A 19,053-nucleotide genomic window follows, 5' to 3' on the forward strand; every position below is an offset into this window, starting at 1 on the left:
GCTGAGAAAAGATATACTTAAGGCTACGATGGTCAGTATAGACCTCGCAATGCACTCCATAGAGATAATGCCTCCACAACTTCAGAACAAACACCACTGCTGCTAACTCTAAGTCATGGGTAGGATAGTTCTTCTCATGTACCTTCAACTGTCGAGAAGCATAAGCTATAACTCTACCTTTTTGCATCAATACACCACCCAAGCCGACTCCCGAAGCATCACAAAACACAATAAATGCCACGCCCTCCTCGGGTAAGGCTAGAATAGGTGCTGAAGTCAATAATTCCTTGAGCTTTTGAAAGCTCGCCTCACACTCATCAGTCCACTGAAATGCCACGGTCTTTTGAGTTAGCCTAGTCAATGAGGCTGCAATAGAAGAGAATCCTTGAACAAACCGACGATAGTAGCCTGGCAACCCAATAAAACTCTGAATCTCGGTAACCGAAGTAGGCCTAACCCAATCACGAACCGCTGCAACTTTGGCTGGATCAACCATAATACCATCCTTGGTCACTATATGACCCAAGAATGTCACGGACTCAAGCCAAAACTCACATTTGGAGAATTTTGCATACAACTTCTCCTCTCTCAATCTCTGAAGGACTGTCCTCAGGTGCCTAACATGATCCGCCTCATTCTTGGAATAAACCAAGATGTCATCAATAAACACAATCACAAATGAGTCCAAATAAGGTCGAAATACCCGGTTCATCAACTCCATAAAAGCAGCCGGGGCATTAGTCAACCCGAAGGACATAACCACAAACTCATAATGCCCATAACGAGTCCTGAATGCAGTCTTCGGGATGTCAGATTCTCGAACTCTCAACTGATGGTAACCCGACCTCAAATCAATCTTTGAGAACACCGATGCACCTTGAAGCTGGTCAAATAAATCATCAATGCGAGGGAGAGGATACTTGTTCTTGATAGTGACTTTGTTCAACTGTCGATAGTCAATACACATCCTTATAGTACCATCTTTCTTCTTCACAAATAAAACCGGTGCACCCCACGGTGATACACTAGGTCTAATAAACCCTTTCTTCAATAAATCTTCCAATTGTTTTTTCAACCCTTTCAATTCTGTCGGAGCCATCCGATAAGGAGAAATAGAGATGGGTTTAGTGTCATGCTCCAAATCAATCACAAAATCGATATCACGATCAGGAGGAACTCCCGGAAAGTTTGTAAGAAATACATCCATAAACTCTCTCACCACCCTCGTAGTCTCTATATGAGATGACTCCGTGGTGAGATCACGTACATGAGCCAAATAAGACAAACAACCCTTATCCATCAAGCGACGAGCACGAATATAAGATATCACCCCCTTAGGGTATGAACTCGGATTACCCTTCCATACTAAGCTAGGTAAATCGGGATAAGCTAAGGTCACGGTCTTTGTATAATAATCTAATATAGCATGATAAGGAGATAACCAGTCCATACCCAGTATCACATCAAAATCAAGCATGTCTAATAAAATCAAGTCTGCACGGGTCTCTCTACCCGAAAATATCACCAAATATCCCTTGTATACCTGATCCACTACTAAAGATTCACCTATTGGGGTAGAAATAGTAATAGGCACAATAAAGGACTCACTCACATAATCAATACCCACATCAAAATAAGTCGACACATAAGAATAGATAGACCCTGGGTCAAATAATACTGAAGCAGAACGATGGCAAACTAGAACAATACCTGTAATAACTGCATCAGAGGCTTCTGCCTCATATCTACCCGGTATAGCATAGCATAACTGACGGTCACCCTTAGCTTGCGAACCACCACGAGCACCACCTCGTACTCTATCCCTAGCACCATGGGTTCCACCTCTAGTATTCTGCGAAGAACCTCGAATAGTTGGAGCATCTATAGAATGAACAACTGGTGCCCCAGGCCGTCCATTAGAAGGAGCACGTTTGGGGCAATCTTGGGCCTTATGCCCAAACTCATCACACACATAACAACCTCGAGGACCTGAACTCCGTGGGGAATAACTAGAAGTGTCAAAACGACCTCTGAAGCTCGAAGAACCCTGAATAGCTACCTGGACTGGTCTGCCCTGATAACTATGGGTTTCTGAACCCGAATATTCTCTACCCTTGGAGGAATGATCGCTGAATTGACCCTGCCGACAGAACCTCTTGGCCCCGCCCTGTCTAGCACGTCGGATACTCTCTATCATCCTGGCATTATCAATAATACTCTGAAATGTACCCCCAGACAGTACAAGAGAGGCTGTAGCCTCCTGGAGATAACCGGCGAATCCCTTCACTAGTTTGCGAATCCGCTCGAATTCGGTGGGAATACTCGACATAGCATAATGAGATAACTCATGGAAGCGAGTCTCGTACTCAGATACAGATAAGAAGCCCTGCTCCAGTCTGTCAAACTCATCCCTACGCTGATCACGAAGGCTATATGGCACAAATCTCTCAAAGAACACCTCAGTAAACTGTTCCCAACTCATCATAGGAGAACCAATAGGTCTACGAGCAAGAACTGACCTCCACCATTCTTTGGCCACTCCCGCAAATTGATATGAAGTGTAAGCAACTCCATGTGCCTCTAAAATGCTTAGGTTGAACAACCTATCTTGACACTCAGTCAAAAAGTCATAGGCTTTCTCTCTGGCTTTACCATCAAACCTTGGAGGTGCCAATCGAACGAACCTCTCGAAACTCTTCTGCTCAGCTACCGACATGGCAGCATTAGCAGAAACTGGCGGAGCTGCAAATCTCGGAGGTGCAATAGAAGGCATTGAAGATGAACCAGGAGTCTGAAATCCTACACTAGGCCCCTGAACTGGCGGTGTAGCACCAACTGTGATAGGAGAACCTATAGTACCTGAAATAATACCAGAGGTAGGAGCACCATCCAGTCTAGACAATAATCGAACCAATAGCTCCTGAAGCATCGGAGTACTATCGGGAACCACAGGAGGCTGGGATGGCCTCTCCTCCTCAGTCTTCTGCTCTAAGTCATCCTCATGCTCATACATGGGCTCAGGTGATAGCTCTCTAGCTCGTCTACGAGCAGGTGTCGCTCCCCTTGCTCGGCCTCATCCCCTGACTCCACCATGTCCTCTACTTCGCCCGTGTACTGGGCTTGAGCAGCAGGTGCAGCCTCACCCTCAATAATTGTGGCTCTAGTCCTCACCATTTGCGCAGAAGGAATAGATCAGAGGTATACAACACTTGATATGAATAAATCGCACGAAGGGAGTAAAAAGAAAGAAATTCTCCTATTAAGTATCTTGTAGCCTCTCGAAGATAAGTACGGACGTCTACGTACCGATCCGCAAGACTCTACTAGACACCCTTCTCTTTAACTTATAAGACCGGTGAACCTAGTGCTCTGATACCAATTGTCACGACCCAAAAACTGAGGTCATGATGGCACACATCTCAAAACCCAATCTGATGTGTAACCCTAAAAATAAAATTCATACAAGACTCCCAAAGGGGAAAGTGATTCCACGATTTAAATAAAAAGAAAAAAAAACAATAAAGAAATTATCCCAAAACCTGGTGTCATAAGTATAAAGAGCATCTAATACAAGGTTCGAATCTGAAGATACAACATAAGTCTCTGAATGATACAAAAGACTGAAAAATAAAGATAGATTAGTGACGATCCGAATTCTGAGACCTCACCACTAATCTGAGAATTACACAATCCGCTAGAATATTAACTGCCACGTGGGATACCCCGACTAGTATCTGCATCAAAAAGGGACACAGAAGTAGGGGTGAGTATAATTCACATGTACTCAGTAGGTTTTAGCTGACTGAGTATAAGGAATTAATCAAACCTATGAAATAAACTAAGGAATGCTTCCACCTGCATATAGAAAAGTCTCACTTCGGCATCGGTGCCGCCAGTTTATATATATAGTGGCACGAATAAAGTATAATAACAACTCATAATCATAATTAATCAAATAATTCAAGCAGCACAAATGTCAATGCAATGCAATGCAATGCAATATGATGATGCAATAATGTGGTAGTACGGTGGAATCAAGACTGTCGCACAGCCTGTCGTATACACCTGCCGAGCTGTGCTACCAAGCAGGACCCATGGGGGTCTCGCAGACCATATACCTCAATCACAATATCTCATTATCCTTGCCACCTCCTCGTGGTCAAGGGATCACAATGCATCCACTACCCTGCCGGAAAACTACCTCGGTCAGGGACTCAAGATACAAAGGTTGGGATCACAATGCATCCACTACCCTACCGGAAAACTGCCTCGGTCAGGGACTCAAGATACAAAGGTTTAAAGGTGTTTCATTTTCTTTCTCAAAAAGAATTTCCATATTTCTCAACTTTCCATGTTTCATGATGTGATGAATGAGGATGAATGCATCAAAACACATATGCATGGAAGTAATAATCAACTCACATGTGGTATAATGTTCAAAGTTCTCAAAACTTAACCTACACATGATATTCACCCTCAATAAATAGTAACGGGAAGAACACACTTTCATTTAAATATTCACCCCTTTCTCAACAATATTTCAATACTCAAGTATGCTCAAAACCCCCAACTCAATCTCTCAGGCGGCATCACAAGTCAAATAATATACTCAAGCCTCTCTCTTAGGCAAATCATAATTCACATGCTCTCAAAGCAAATAAGATAACAAATAAGGCCCCCACACGGGCTATGTAATACAAATAAACCCCGTCACGGCAACACATTAATAAATAAGCCTCCACACGGATATCATAATATATATAACATTCTCAACTCATACTACAACCCCATCCCAAAGTCTATAACATATGAATGATTAATTACCCCATCTCAATCTCAAAGAAAGATAGCCAAACCTACCTCAATTGCCGAAACCGCACTCGAATACCTCCACCGGACAAGTAACTCTCGAATTCAGCGCTCGGAATGACAACCCACTATCAACAATGAAACATACACGTCACAAGGAGTCCAATGACACCCATATTGATAGGTTTCGGAACCGGGGGTAAAATGGTCCAAAAATTAACTATTTTCAAAAAAGGTCAAATCTGTAAATTTATTGAACAATCCCATTCTATTGGTAATAAGGAACTCATGGTTGAAAAACCCATAAAAATAGAGCTCAAAACGAGTTGAAAATCACAATTTTCCTTAAATTCGGATTAGGGAAGAAACAAGGATTTTGGGGGTTTGAAACTAAAATTTAAGAGTTAAAATCATCAAAAACTTAATGAAAAAGGAAGGTTTTAGGTCAAAACTCACTTACCCAACACTTTGCCTCGAAAATCTCTTCTCAAATCACCTCAAGGAGTTCAAGAACTCAAACAAATGTTGAAAAATATTGAAATGAGAAGAAAGGGGCATTTTCTGTCCAAAAAGTTACTGTTCACGCGTGTTACTGTTCACGCGTGTTACTGTTCACGCGTGTTTTGTACAAATTTACGAAAATCACCCTCAAGGTCATTACATAAGGTATCCCTAGAACAAAGCCGAGTCCAAAGAATTCATTTTGCCTAAGTTTCCGAATGAGTTCGTATAAGGGTAAACTTCAAATGACCATAACTCCTAGAATATAATGAATTGGGTGTCCCATGATCTATCAAATTAAAGATCTTTGAGTCTTCTTTCCAACGCCACCAATATTGTATTTTTCTGAGTTTGGAGTCGAAAGTTATGATTGGTCGAACAGAGAGGTTCGCGACAGGTCAGCGTCGCGAACCTGCAGCAAACTTTGACAATTTTTCCAGATTTCCTTTTTGTGTCGACCAAAAAGGTGTGCGACACGTCCGTGTCGCGGACCTGTTGCAGACTTGTCCCAATTTCTAGATTTTAGAGGGGCATTTTGGGAAAATTACCCAATACCTATATATACAACTTGGACGCGTTTTGGATGATAATTTTCAGTCTTTTGCCTCTCCAAAGAACCCTAATTCTCATCCCCTTCTCTCTTAAATCATCTCCAACAAGATTTTCCCTCAAGATTCAAGGATTCAAGCTTTCCATTGAAGACCTAACAAAAAGGTTTCTTCAAAATCTACTATAAGGTATGTAAGGCTAACCTAAAATATGGATTAAGTTCTTCCATATGCCCCATGTATGTGTTGGATAGGAGTTGTGAAAGATTTGAACCTCTTAGGATGGTTTTCTTGAAACTTTTCCTAAACCCTAGAATATCTTTATATACTAAAAATTGATGGATGATTTCATGACTTGATTCTTAAATAATCAACTTTCATATTATTGACTATAAATGTATCTTTGTATATAGATTTATAGGTATTGACGATATTCTTAAGTTGAGTTTTGTTGAGAGTGTGGATTCATATTTCATTCACATGAACCCAAGATGAGATTTTTTTGTCATAAATGTCTTGAGGTTGAGATGGATAGTTTTGTGTATATGTGTATTGATTGGAATGAAAAGAATGAATTGGATAGTTAAGAATGTCCTTTTGCTTCTATAAAATGAACATAGGACTAAAATAAGGATTTTAGAGTAGATATTTGACGATTGATATGATGATGATATTTGACAATGATGTGATGATAATGTTTGATGATGATGTAAATGATGATGATGTGATGATGATGTTTGACGATGATGTGAATGAAGAGGTTATGTTGATGAGGATGTTGTGTGATGAAGTGGATTGGAGTCTAATGTGATTATGTGGTATGTGATTTGCATAATTTGAGTTGATTGGAGTCTTATGAATATTTTGAAAATAAATGATCTTTTGAGAAGGAGCTTTAAATAAATAATTTGTGAACCTTTTTACATAAACTATTTATACACTATTTTAAGTCTAAAGAATAATTATTTTCATCTTTGATTTAAAAAGAAGTTTAAGTATGAGTTGAGTTTGAGGAGCCTCTAAATGACTTGAGTATTTTTATATTAAAGTATCTATTTTGAGTTTGAGTTGAGGAGTTGGAATTATATTTTAAATATACCTAATATTTTCTATATCCATTGAGTTGAGATGATATCGAATTTGAAGAGAAGAGTTTGATGATTGAGATGAGTCGATTTGAAAAAGGGTCCAATGAGACCAGACTGATTGAGTTTTGAAAAGAGTCCAATAAGACTATATGAGTTGATTTGAAACTAAGTCCTAAGAGACTAAATGAGTATTTTGAGTATCTTACTCACTTGATAGATATGAGCATATTGAGTCTTGGGAGGAGTATCAAGCACCGAATTGGGTAAGAGTATAGTCCATACTCGAACCAATAAACTACGTCGCCAAACGTAGAAGGGGACTGAACCGTTAAAGTCGGATACTTCCCATGGGATCGAACCGTTAAAGTCGGATATTTTCCATTTTATTGTCCTGATATGATAGGACTTGGTTGGATTGGATCCATAATTGGTTGATTCGTTCATACCCTGACAAGGTATAAACGGACGTGGCAACAACATCGGCTTGTTATACTATCACTTGCTCATATGGTGATGGTTGTCGGTTAGAAAAACTCTCAATTGAATGGAATGTGCTTGGTATGATTGATTTGATTGTCATTGTAGATGATTGAGTTGAATTGTAAAACATTGCATAATTTAATTTGCATATTTACTGAGTTGAGTCTTTTGAGTTGATTATTGAGTTGAATGTTGAGTTGATTGTATATGATCGGATTGGATTAGGTGATATGTTGATTGGGTTGAATGGAGGGATATATGATTGGATTGGATCGGATCATATATGACCGGATTGAACCGATTGTATACAATTGGATTGATTCGGATGATATATGATTTGATTGAACTGTATTGTGTATGATTGGATTGGATTGCATGATGTGTGATTGGTCTTTATCTAAAAATGTATTCTTACTTTAGACTTATGACGCCTTATTTGAGTCTCTCTTCTCTTTCTGATTTGAGATATTTGGACCGATGTTATTCTTCCTTGAGGTAGGTTTTATTCTGTCATATTATATACTCGTACATTCCATATACTGACGTCCATTTGGACCTTCATCGTTTCATGATGCAGAGACAGGTTTAAGAGATCGTTAATAGGAGTATCATTGGGGATCTATTCACACTCAGTGTATTGGGAAGTCCTCCCCTACATTCGGAGGACACCACTTATGTTATTCTTGCGTCGAGTTAGCCCTTTTCATTTTGAATTGAGGTAGCCATGAATATGTCATTGGCACCAATTGGATAGTAGTGATAGAGGCTTCATAGACTAGATAGTGATGGGTCGATTGAGTATTTCTTTCCTTGAATTATTCTTGTCAAACTATTTTTAAATGACAAATATTGGAGTTGAATTATTGGCCCATGGCCTTTATTCTTTGAGTTAAATTGATGATTTGAGTTGCCCATTGATTATTCTCCTTATTTTAAGTCTTTCGCTGATTGAATGGATGAACAGATGTCTGATCAGGCTATGTGGTTCGCTTGGGAGCCAGAAATAGTTTTTGAGTGTCGGTTACGTCTAGGGTACCCTCTCGAGGCGTGACAATTATTTTACTTTCAGTATGTGTCAGTTGCATGTCTTTTTACTACTTGATCATCGCATCATTTCATGTTATTCAGTACAACATTTCAGATTCAGCATGTCTAGTTATTATGTTTATCATGCATGTCCTACATACATATTACATTCCAAGTTTTGACCACATACTCTAATGCTATATTATTTTATAATATAGGTTTGGATGCTCAATATCCAGCTTGCGATTAGTACATTCACGTATCAGCTCAGCATCACAAGTTGGTGAGTCCTCATCTGTCGAAGATTACCTTTTTATATTTTTACTTATTTTATTAGTCTTTTAGTTTTCAGAAAATTAGAGTTAGCTGGCGATTTATTCTGGTAACTCATATTAATAGAGTCTTTCAGACAGTTAAACTAAGTATTATCTTTCAATGAATGTTCAAATATTGGCTTATTTAGTATTTGGTTTTTAATAGACCTTCTAGATTTAGCTTCCCCTTCAGTGTTCCAATTACTTTTATGTACCTTAGTGTCATGCTAGACCATAGGTTAACTTGGGATCACTTGTGTCTCTAAGCACCTGTTACAACTAGTGTATAGTCTCGTGTCGTGATAACTATACAATCAATTAAATAGTTAATTCTATCCATTACTAAATCTCCTTATTCATTCTCTCATAGATGGTGAGAAATAATCATTTATAATTGAAGGTAAGATGTATTTTCCTATTGTTAGGGGACCCTTGAGAAAAGGGTTCAAGTTGAGGTTGAGGTTGAGAAAGAGGTAGAGCACATGGTGCTGCACCAACTCAGGTCATGGTCCAGCAAAATCCCCTAAGCCAGAGATCTAGGTTAAAGGATATTACTTATAAGCTGGAAGAGATAGGGATACCCTGGTGACACAGGGTTTTGTTGATACTCTAGTATTATAGAATACTATGGTTTATATTTTGAGTTTAAAAGGAAGTCCTACCTAACGATTATGGTGGTTATCTGACTAGAGGGTGGTCCTAGACTACCGATCAACTATTGATTTAGGATCTTCAGATATCCAAGGCATGCTCAGCTGCTTTTGTGACTATTTTTATGGATGTTTTACTAGTGCCTCTTATTTCTCCATAGGTTGTGGATTGACCGATGATACTAGTGGTGGAGCAGAAGATGTTTGATCGATTTGTTATGTTAGGTCCTCCCCATTTTGGTAGTGTTCTAGAGGAGGATACTTATGTATTCTTGGTCTCTTGTTAGGAGAAGTTACATAACATTACCCTGGTTGAGTCATAAGGTGTTGACTACGCAATATTTAAGATGGTAGTGCTAGCTAAGAAAGAAGGGGAACCTTGGAGTAACTGGTAAAGTTGATTTCATGTGACCAAGAGGTCACGGGTTCAAGCCTTGGAAACAGCCTCTGGCAGAAATGTAAGATAAGGCTACGTACAATAGACCCTTATGGTCAGGCCCTTTTTTCGGATCATGCGCATAGAGAGAGCTTTAGTGCACCAGATTACCCTTTTTTTAGTGCTAGCTAAGAATTTAGGGAGATCTTATCATAAGTGTAAATGAACGAGATCACCTTCAATAATTTGGATACAATTTTATGAGGCTTATTTAGAAAAGTATGTGAATCGTAGTCTGATGGAAAGCTTGAGTGATCTGGAGGATCTCGTGTATGATACTATGTATGTCACTGAGTATGAGACCAAGTTTCATGCCAAAGCTTGCTAGGTATAATATTAACTACAGAAGAGAAAAGAGTTAGGAGGTTTGTGAAAGTGTTGATTACGAACCTCCATTTGACTATGGAATATTGTCACGATCTAGACCTGTCGTGAGTTGCACCTACACTAACCCTCCGATGGGAGAATCAAAACTAACCAAACTAGAACACAACTATTAACCCAAACATGCATTTAATGAGTGAAAATAGACTAAATACATTTTAAAAACTGAGTTCCTATAAACTCAGGAAAGTTATCAAAAATAATGCAGAAGTTAATTCCCTGTAACTTGATAGGTATTGTACCAAAAGTCTACTAAAGGTCTAGAGTAATGGGATGCAACCTCGAAAATAATAAATGAAAAATAAAAGCTTGGAAAGGTCCAAAATTCGAAGAGAATGGACTAAGAACCAAGATAAATACATGGCACCCTGAAAGAACTAGATCACCCTTGAATTCATCCGTTAGTGATCTCCTAAGAGGTACTCAACAGCCACCTGAAGATGCCCAATACTCAATAAAAAAATAGCAGGTGCAGTATCAGTATACAACCATAATGTACTAGTAGGATCACGCGGTCATTTTCAGTAAATGAAATATGAACAAAACACTACAACTTAGTCCTTACACTTGAATCAATATACACAATGAGCATGATCAATCACATTACAACAATCAAAAACATGGCTATCTCGTGGAACCCATATCTAAACTATTAGTGTACTGATGTGATATCCATTTCAATAGTCTATGTACCGACGTGGTATCCATCTCAAATAAATCGGCATGGTACCCGATTCAAAATATACCAGTGTGGTATTTGATCTAACATAAAATCACATATCACAATCACAACCACAATGAATAACATAAACACTTGTACCAAGTGATACATTCATTGCTTGCAATGTTATCACAAATATCATATCAATTCATTTTCTTTCCTTTTTCCCTAATCATATATCATGCATGTGATACTAGCGAAGTAGTTAACATGAGCATATAACACAAACGGGAAAAACACAACCATCACCTACCTCGAAGCAAGTTTGGAATTCTTTCCAATGTCCCAATTTGTTTTTGGTCTAAAACAAACAAAGAATACAAATAATAAATTAACATAGCCTAACATACCTGAATTATATCAAAATCCTAATCCTTAGCCAATTTTATGATCATCTCACCCAACTAGGGCTTTTTCTACTATTAATTTCAGGTCAAAACCTTCCCCTAAGAGAATTTTCAAAATTCTAAGGTCTAACAATCGAATTTCAAGTTAGAGGAATGATTAACTTACCTTTACCTAAGGAATTGGCGGGAAAATGAAAACAAAAATCCTTAGGTGGTCTCTAGCTCTCCAAAAAATGAATTTGCAGAAATAAAAATAATTTTGAGACTTTTTTTACTTAAACCCCGTAACTATCCCACTATAGTGGCCCTTAGCCCACTACAGAGGGATTCCTCCTTCCATAGCAAATTGCACGAAGTCAGAAACTCAAAATTCCTTCTCTAAACCCCCTTTCGAAATATAACCTCAAACTTTGACGTTCTTAAATAACCCCTTCACACCAAATTAGATTTCAGGAGTTCTACTCACCCGAATTCACTTTCGAAAGGTCCTACGATTTTCTTAACGTCTTAGTTATCATAAAACAAATTTGAACTTAGACATCAATCCCTATCCATACCCATATTTCCCTATACCTCTCCTCACTCATATTTCGTCTATGATTGGCCTAATCCAAAAATTTTAAGTTATTACTCAAAAGTTTTCAGACCCAAATTTCTTTCCCATCAACTTATCCATAACGACAAGAATGGATCGTTCCAAAAAAAATAAACTTTATCTCTGATATATGAAATTGAATGATGGTTGAATAGTTACACATTTTGTAAGTGTAATGTTGTTGTTCCAGAATCGATTTTGAGAGGTTTAATGGAAAAATCATGTTGGAAAAGATGAAGAATAAGAGAGAATATGGTGAAGGACAATTGGATCGACATTGCGGCGTTAATTAAGGGTGTTTAAAATGTAAAGATAATTAATCAACCCTATTTTTAAGGTGTGAGTGTATCTGAATATATTTTCACTAATAAATGGTATAAAATTATTGATTAGGGGGTAATAAATATATAATTATTTGAAAAATGAAAATATGATTAGTACATATAATAGTAAAGTATGTTAATAAGATAATTTTACTAATAAAATAAGTAACCATAAAATAATGTATATTGGGCTCAGCTTGCACAGGCTCATTGTATCTAGTTTGAGCGTAGAAGTAGATAATATGACTAAAAAGGGAGTATACGTGTAGAGACTTTTGATATTAATAGGTTGAAGAAATTCAATGGCCAATTTAATATTAAAATGGGAAACTTACGTAGATATGCTATGTTAAAAAAATTATTTATTATTTATAGCAATAATATTTTTTTATTGAACACTTATAATATATTAATAATACAGTTTTAATATATATTATCGAAAATAATTTATAAAATACATATAATATAAATTTTATTCATGAATTGTATATTCATCACACACTTTAGTACATTTATAATATATTGTGTCAATTTCTTATCAACCAAACATAATATATTCTAAAATATTTATAATACATTTATATTGTATGCATAATTCACTTTTAATACATAATAAATTTATCATAGTATCACTATATATTGCTATAGATAGTAATAAATAAGTAAAAATATTGCTAAAATCGATAATTATTTATTAAAAAGTACTCACTCAAATAAATTTTCCTATTAAAATAAGCAGATTCTGGTCTGCCCTTTGCGTAATAGTGAAGGTCCAATAATCATTTTTTTCTAAATATATATAGTAATAGTTGGTTAATTTGGATAAGAAATTTTAATTCAATGCATATTTTATTTAAAATTTTATGCAAAATTCTCTAACTGTAATTCTAAATTAACTTCATGGCATTCTTTGGGTCATGTGATTTAGAGTGATGTTATTAAGATTGATCCTCAGAAGATTGAGGTCAAACATTACGTTTCAAATATGCATTTGTTTAATTACACACTAAAATCTTTCTAAATTAATATTATCGTAATTATAAAATATTATTATTTTATAAAAATATTATTTAATAAATAACTTAATATTTATTAATATAAAGAGTATTTCAAAATTCAATAAAAATTAATTTGATCACATCGTTCGAGGGATGAAACCTCAAGAAATTTAATGAACCCTCCGAAATATCAATAACCTGTTAAATTACCCAATTGAAAATAATATATGTTTATAGGTCCAAAATTTAGAAGAAATTGTAGATACCTAAAAGAAACATTATTGAGCTGAAAGAAAGGTGTACATTGATTGAAGTAGTTAAAATACCTAAAAGAAACCAAACATCATACTTTCAACCTAACTCTATCCTAAAGCAGCACAAAATTAAGGAATTACTAGAAAAGGCTTGTCACTTTATTTACATGGCTCCCACTAACACCCACAGCCTTGTTTTTCCATCAGAGCTCAAAGAGGAAAGCTAAATCTTCTATTTTGTGGCTGCAAGAACAGCTGAACCTTCAACCTGAAATTTCATCAGTAGGCCCTTTAACATCAGAGCACCAGCGAATACAAGAACATGTGGTTCGGAAATGATTTTGAGTGGGACCAGTTAAAAAGCTATTATTAAAGTTAAGTGTCTCAATCTGAATTAACTTGCTCTGATATTTGTTAGTAAAGATAGAGTAAAAGCTTCTCTGATCAAGTTATCACATAAGGGTCCACTTCCTAATGGTTTGTGTTTATTTGACAACTAAGCCACTCATAGCCAGATGCATTGAGTGAGAGATATGGAAATTCATCAGCGTGATACCGACACTTACTTTGAATTAGTGATATGATCGTTCACCAATAAGTCCATTCAATATCAAATGTGGCTGTCCCTAGCATGCTGTGAAATAATTCAATACTATGTATTATTTTTTTTATTTTTTTATGGTTTTGATAAACACTAAATTTATGGCCAAAAATTGAATATCCACCATGATGCCAACTTGTTGATCATGTAGAAAATCAACATCAGATTGCGTGGAATAAGGGAGACTGAAAATTCGTAGGAAGAATCTTCAGGTAAAAGTCCGCTTGTCTCTTTGTGATCATCACATAAAGTTTTGATAAGGTTATTGATTTGAACAATTTTATTCACAGATAGGTAGATTTTCTTACAGAATGATTAGAGTAATATGCCACTAAGCTATTAAAATATTACTTACCATAAACTTAGCGCCCCATATTTCTTCCTCAGTAGCAGGAACGGCAGTGATCTTGTTTTTGGGGTTCTCATAGCTTCTTAGTCCTCCAACTGTTGTAGAGTAGAAACACCCTGAAAAAGCAAACAAAAGATGTTGAATTTAAGATAATATTAAAAAAAGATAAAGGATATGTTAGTGTTCTGGTTGGACCTCTGTGAATGTCACTTTCTGAATTATTTATTTACATACATGTTCATTTGGTCATGCTAAGTCTAAAAAGCATAATTACAATAATAGTTATCCCTCTAGATAAATCAGATCACCTAAGGGAGAATAATCTGTCAAACCTACCTTGAGGAAAAGAAGCAAGTGACTTGCCACAAGCACCTTTAAGTAAATCAGCATCATTAGCAAAGGCCACATATCCATCAGCAGTGATTCCCCAGTAAAGGGGTACCTTACCAACTTGATCCTGTTTACAAGAATCCAAATATAATATTATAGGATAGGAACTAAGGATCAAAATTCAACCACACCTACTACAAAGCAATTTGGGAATGTAAAAGTTAACTTACGGTAGATACAAACAAGGTGGAAGTAGACTTGTCAAAAACAATGAAAGAAAAATTGCCTTCAAGGTGACCAACAACATGATTTGGAGGGTAAGGTGCCCTGTCACGAAGTGCCTTGTATGCTTCAATCACCAGCATCACCTCATTTGAAGACTTGGCAAGGCCATATTGTTGCCTCAGACTCCCCAAGTTGTCAAGTGATCCCTCAAACAAGCAAAATATGTCATCCTTAACAGCAAATGACCTGCCATTTCCCAAGAAGTTAATCCTACAAGTCTATACATCATTTTCGAAACAACTGTTAAACAGCAGAAAATTGGACTGCAAAGACACGACAGATGCTTCTCGCAAAAAGTAAGAAAAAATGCTACAGAATCTATTATTAGCAAAACAAGTTTACAGTTGTAACTCAAATTTGATCCTTAGCAAGGAATAAATAAAACGACTGTGCATACAAACATCTTGTTAGTTCATATGCTTCTTTCAAGAGATAGGAATAAGCAAATATTTCATACTCAGGAGTTGGGGGAGATAAATATGAAATCCTGATAAAAGACTTCCCTTTCAATTGACAACTAGGAAACTTGCTTAATCACCAAAGTGACCACCGTATAAAGAAAGAAAGTATTAATTGTATTTGATAGATTTTAAAGTCTCCAACTACCAATGATCCCTCCCCTCCCTCAATTCTTGTAGAGGATGAATTCCACCAATAAGTGTTCTACAATTTTCTTCTCAAAAAGTCTTACAACTTCTTCTATTAGTCAATTCCTAAATTATTGCCAACTATCCAGTTCCTTTTTATATAAGCAGAATATTGATCAAACCAGGAAAAAGAATGAAAAACAAAAAGGATAACCATGACTAGAATTTCCCAACTACTGATCCACTACTCTTTCCCAAAGTTTTTCCTGTCCAACTGACCAATATGGTTGTGGGGAGTGGGGAGGGCCTAAATCAGCAAGCTCCTAACCACCCAAAAAAATAAATAAATAAACAAGAGGAATAAAAAGAGCACTCTCTGGTTAAGGCAGCCTCAGTATAGACTATAGATGGATTCAGTAATTCAGTGTCCAATAGCAAATTCTTGAACTAATAAATCACTTTTTTAATATCTCTAATAAACTATTATACTCAGATATTATATCCCATACTTATTCGGGCAAGGTTCATATCACACGTGTCAGTCCTCCCCGTTATAAATATTACCAGTTGGCGCAAAGTTATAAGCTTTGAGTTTGATGCTGGAAAAACTCTTGCCCCTTTGTCATACCACACTGCGCATCTTATTAGCGCTACGATTTTTTACTAAGGTTCCTGGACTCACCTAAGCTAAGCTAATAAAACTTTCCATTTAAATAATGATTTGGATTCCTTGATTATTAGTACCAAACTTTGACAAGCTTTCTTCTTCCCTCGATGATAATTATTGACGTTTGTGCTATATGCCTACGTCTATGCATCTAAAACCTAGATGTGCTCCAAAGGAAGGTCGAGAACAACCTACAAAGTTTAGGATTAATAATAACAATAATAATAATAATAAATGATTAATTTAAAATAATAATACCAATATAACGTCCATCATACCATACGATACAGGTTTGTAATGGTGAAACTAATAAATGCAATGCTAACATCATCTATGACCGTCAGATCACATTAATATTGCGCAATTACAACCGTTTGTTTTGCTTCTCTCATCTGTTTCGTCATCTGTTGGATTCATCCAAAAGAAAACCAACAAGTTTTCCGATTCCGGTTAGATTTTAAATTGACGATACTCACTTTACTTTAAAAAATTGTTTGGATTGTTAAAAGAATATTGTATTCGATTTTCTGGAAAAGTGATATTACGAAAACTTGTTTGGATTGTTAAAAGAATACTGTATTCGATTTTTCTGGAAAAGTGATATTACGAAAAATTGTTTGGATTGTTAAAAGAATACTGTATTCGTTTTTTTCTGGAAAAGTGATATGACGAAAAATTGTTTGGATTGTTAAAGAATACAGTATTCGATTTTTCTGGAAAAGTGATATTACGAAAAATTGTTTGGATTGTTAAAAATATACTGTGTGCGGGTATTTGGAAAAGTGATATGATACAAATTAATTAAAATAGTCAAGTGTATGAGATAGTATTAGCTTTATCATTTTTATTTTAATATCACTCATACAGATTAAAGGTCAGAACTAAAATTAGCCAAACATGATACTCCTTGAAACGGAGTTTTCGGATAATCAAAACGAAAAGCAGAACTTTATTTAGTGGATGAATTTACGATTATAACTAATTAGGAAATTCATGCATCATGCGTGATAATCCTAAGCCATGATGTCACATCCATCAAATCGTGCAATAATCTGAACCGTCGATCGCATATCCACAAGCCAATCAACGTTTAAGATAACTTTATCAGAGCTGAAATTCTACCTCACCGATTACTATTCAAATTTTCAATTTAGAAATTAAACTTAAAACGCAGCTAAAATTAAGTTCATAAATCAGTCACATCATTTCTTTTAGTTTTTAGTTGCTGTACCTGGGGAGTACAGCAGACTCGTTGGAGTGAGAGTAAGCGAGTTGGACAAAATCGCCGATCTGCACAGAGATCGCCGACGAATTGCTTTGAACAAACCGGTTCACCAGAGCGTCCGAGGTGGTCTTAGGTGAAGGAGTCCGGCTACCGGCGGCGACAAGCTCGTCTGGCGGCGAAACAATGGAACTGCTAAAAACACCCAACATTTTCCAAAAATTCAAAAATAGACCACAGAAGAAAGATAAACTACACAATCACTCTATTTTTCTCTCAAAAAGTGTGAAAATTGAGAATTAGGAGATAAGACACGATATAATAATGAAGAGAGGGGCATGTAATTTATAAACAAAATCCTGAGGATAGTTTCGTTATTTAAAGTGATATTCGGGATATTTGAGTAAATTGATAATGAGATAATACGTGGAATGGGACCCGTAAAATAGGCGATGATTTCTGTAGGGAATAATCCTTGGTGTGGGTCCCACCAAGGAAACTCTAATTTGGAAGTTAATGCTGACGTGGCAAGCAATGGAGATGAAAACGGAGGAGAGAGGGATAAGATATGGTGGATTCGCGTCCATGATAATTAGCTCTTAATGGATGTAAAAGTAGATTCTGTCACGTCTAGATTGAAGATATTTATCGTCACTTAATAATAAGATTATAAACCTTCTTCAAATAATTACTTGCTCCGTTTCAAAAAAAATTATCTTCTTTTTTTTAATTTTGTTTCAAAAAAAATAATTATTTTTTTTTGATAACATCTTTCCACATGGCATGTTTTAGGCTACAAAATTAAAGGATATTTTTGTACATTTAACATAACTTTAATTTAGGATCATATGATTGAATTTTTTTTTTTTTAAACTCTGTGTCATGACAAATCAGGTCATTCTTTTTTAAATGGGAAAAATATTACTTTCTCCAAAATTTAAAATAATTTGATGTTTCAGGCTTAGATTCTTAGATACATTAAAAAGTTAACTTACTCATAAAAATTAATAAAGATTTGATTCAAATATTTTAAGTGTAAAAAAAAATCTTTTTAAATTGACATAATTATCATGGAGATTGGTATATATCAACGGCAATTTTTTTTTAAAAAAAATCAAATAGATTCTTAGTTTTAAAGGCTAAAATATCAGGTTTTTTGGACCGAAGGGAATATTTTTTTACTACAAGTTCTTATTTTAAAAGTTTTAATTATACGTGGGATAGTATAAATTGTGAAGAATTTTAAAATTATTTGTCATTTCCACTTGTTATAGTAAATAAACGTACCTTCCTCTGAAATTACAAATCTCATTTTTAAGGAGAAATATTTGTTACCTTTTGATTGATTTGTTAGTATAAAAAAAATTGCACCTATTTTTCGTAAATAAATTTTCGTGCACCGTTGATATGGATGTATGTTAAATTAAGCTTTTATTCCAGAATATTTGGCACTTTCATTTGCAAGAATTATTTTCCAAAACAAAAAAAAAAGTTGTAAATCATTTTAAGTGCACTTCGACTACTTTATTAAGCACTCA

At 35.7% G+C, this 19,053-nt stretch overlaps 1 protein-coding gene across 2 annotated transcripts; it reads right to left on the bottom strand.

The window, feature by feature from the left end:
* Positions 1 to 13,483: 13,483 nt before the first annotated feature.
* On the bottom strand, positions 13,484 to 17,843 carry LOC129887157 (stem-specific protein TSJT1). 2 transcript variants are annotated; one of them, XM_055962129.1, is made up of 5 exons: positions 17,525 to 17,843; positions 14,985 to 15,225; positions 14,761 to 14,881; positions 14,431 to 14,540; positions 13,484 to 13,742 (listed from the first exon to the last, which is right to left on the bottom strand). In XM_055962129.1, exons 1-5 carry the CDS (start codon positions 17,725 to 17,727, stop codon positions 13,707 to 13,709), a joined length of 711 nt encoding a protein of 236 aa, XP_055818104.1. In that variant the 5' UTR covers positions 17,728 to 17,843; the 3' UTR covers positions 13,484 to 13,706. The 2 variants fall into 2 exon arrangements, with proteins under 2 accessions (XP_055818104.1, XP_055818105.1); XM_055962130.1 differs by having other exon boundaries at positions 13,678 to 14,108.
* Between the last annotated feature and the right edge of the window lie 1,210 nt (positions 17,844 to 19,053).

This window comes from Solanum dulcamara, chromosome 4, assembly GCF_947179165.1.
Source record: "Solanum dulcamara chromosome 4, daSolDulc1.2, whole genome shotgun sequence".
NCBI classification, from domain to species: domain Eukaryota; kingdom Viridiplantae; phylum Streptophyta; class Magnoliopsida; order Solanales; family Solanaceae; genus Solanum; species Solanum dulcamara.

Bases quoted from the DNA above. Each gene is read 5' to 3' on its own strand.
- LOC129887157 (XM_055962129.1), bottom strand. From the start codon at position 17,727: ATGTTGGGTGTTTTTAGCAGTTCCATTGTTTCGCCGCCAGACGAGCTT. The intron at 15,226-17,524 runs GTACAGCAACTA...GGGAAATGGCAG, and splicing joins GAGTCTGCTGTACTCCCCAG to GTCATTTGCTGTTAAGGATG. The intron at 13,743-14,430 runs GTAAGTAATATT...ATGAAATTTCAG, and splicing joins TATGGGGCGCTAAGTTTATG to GTTGAAGGTTCAGCTGTTCT.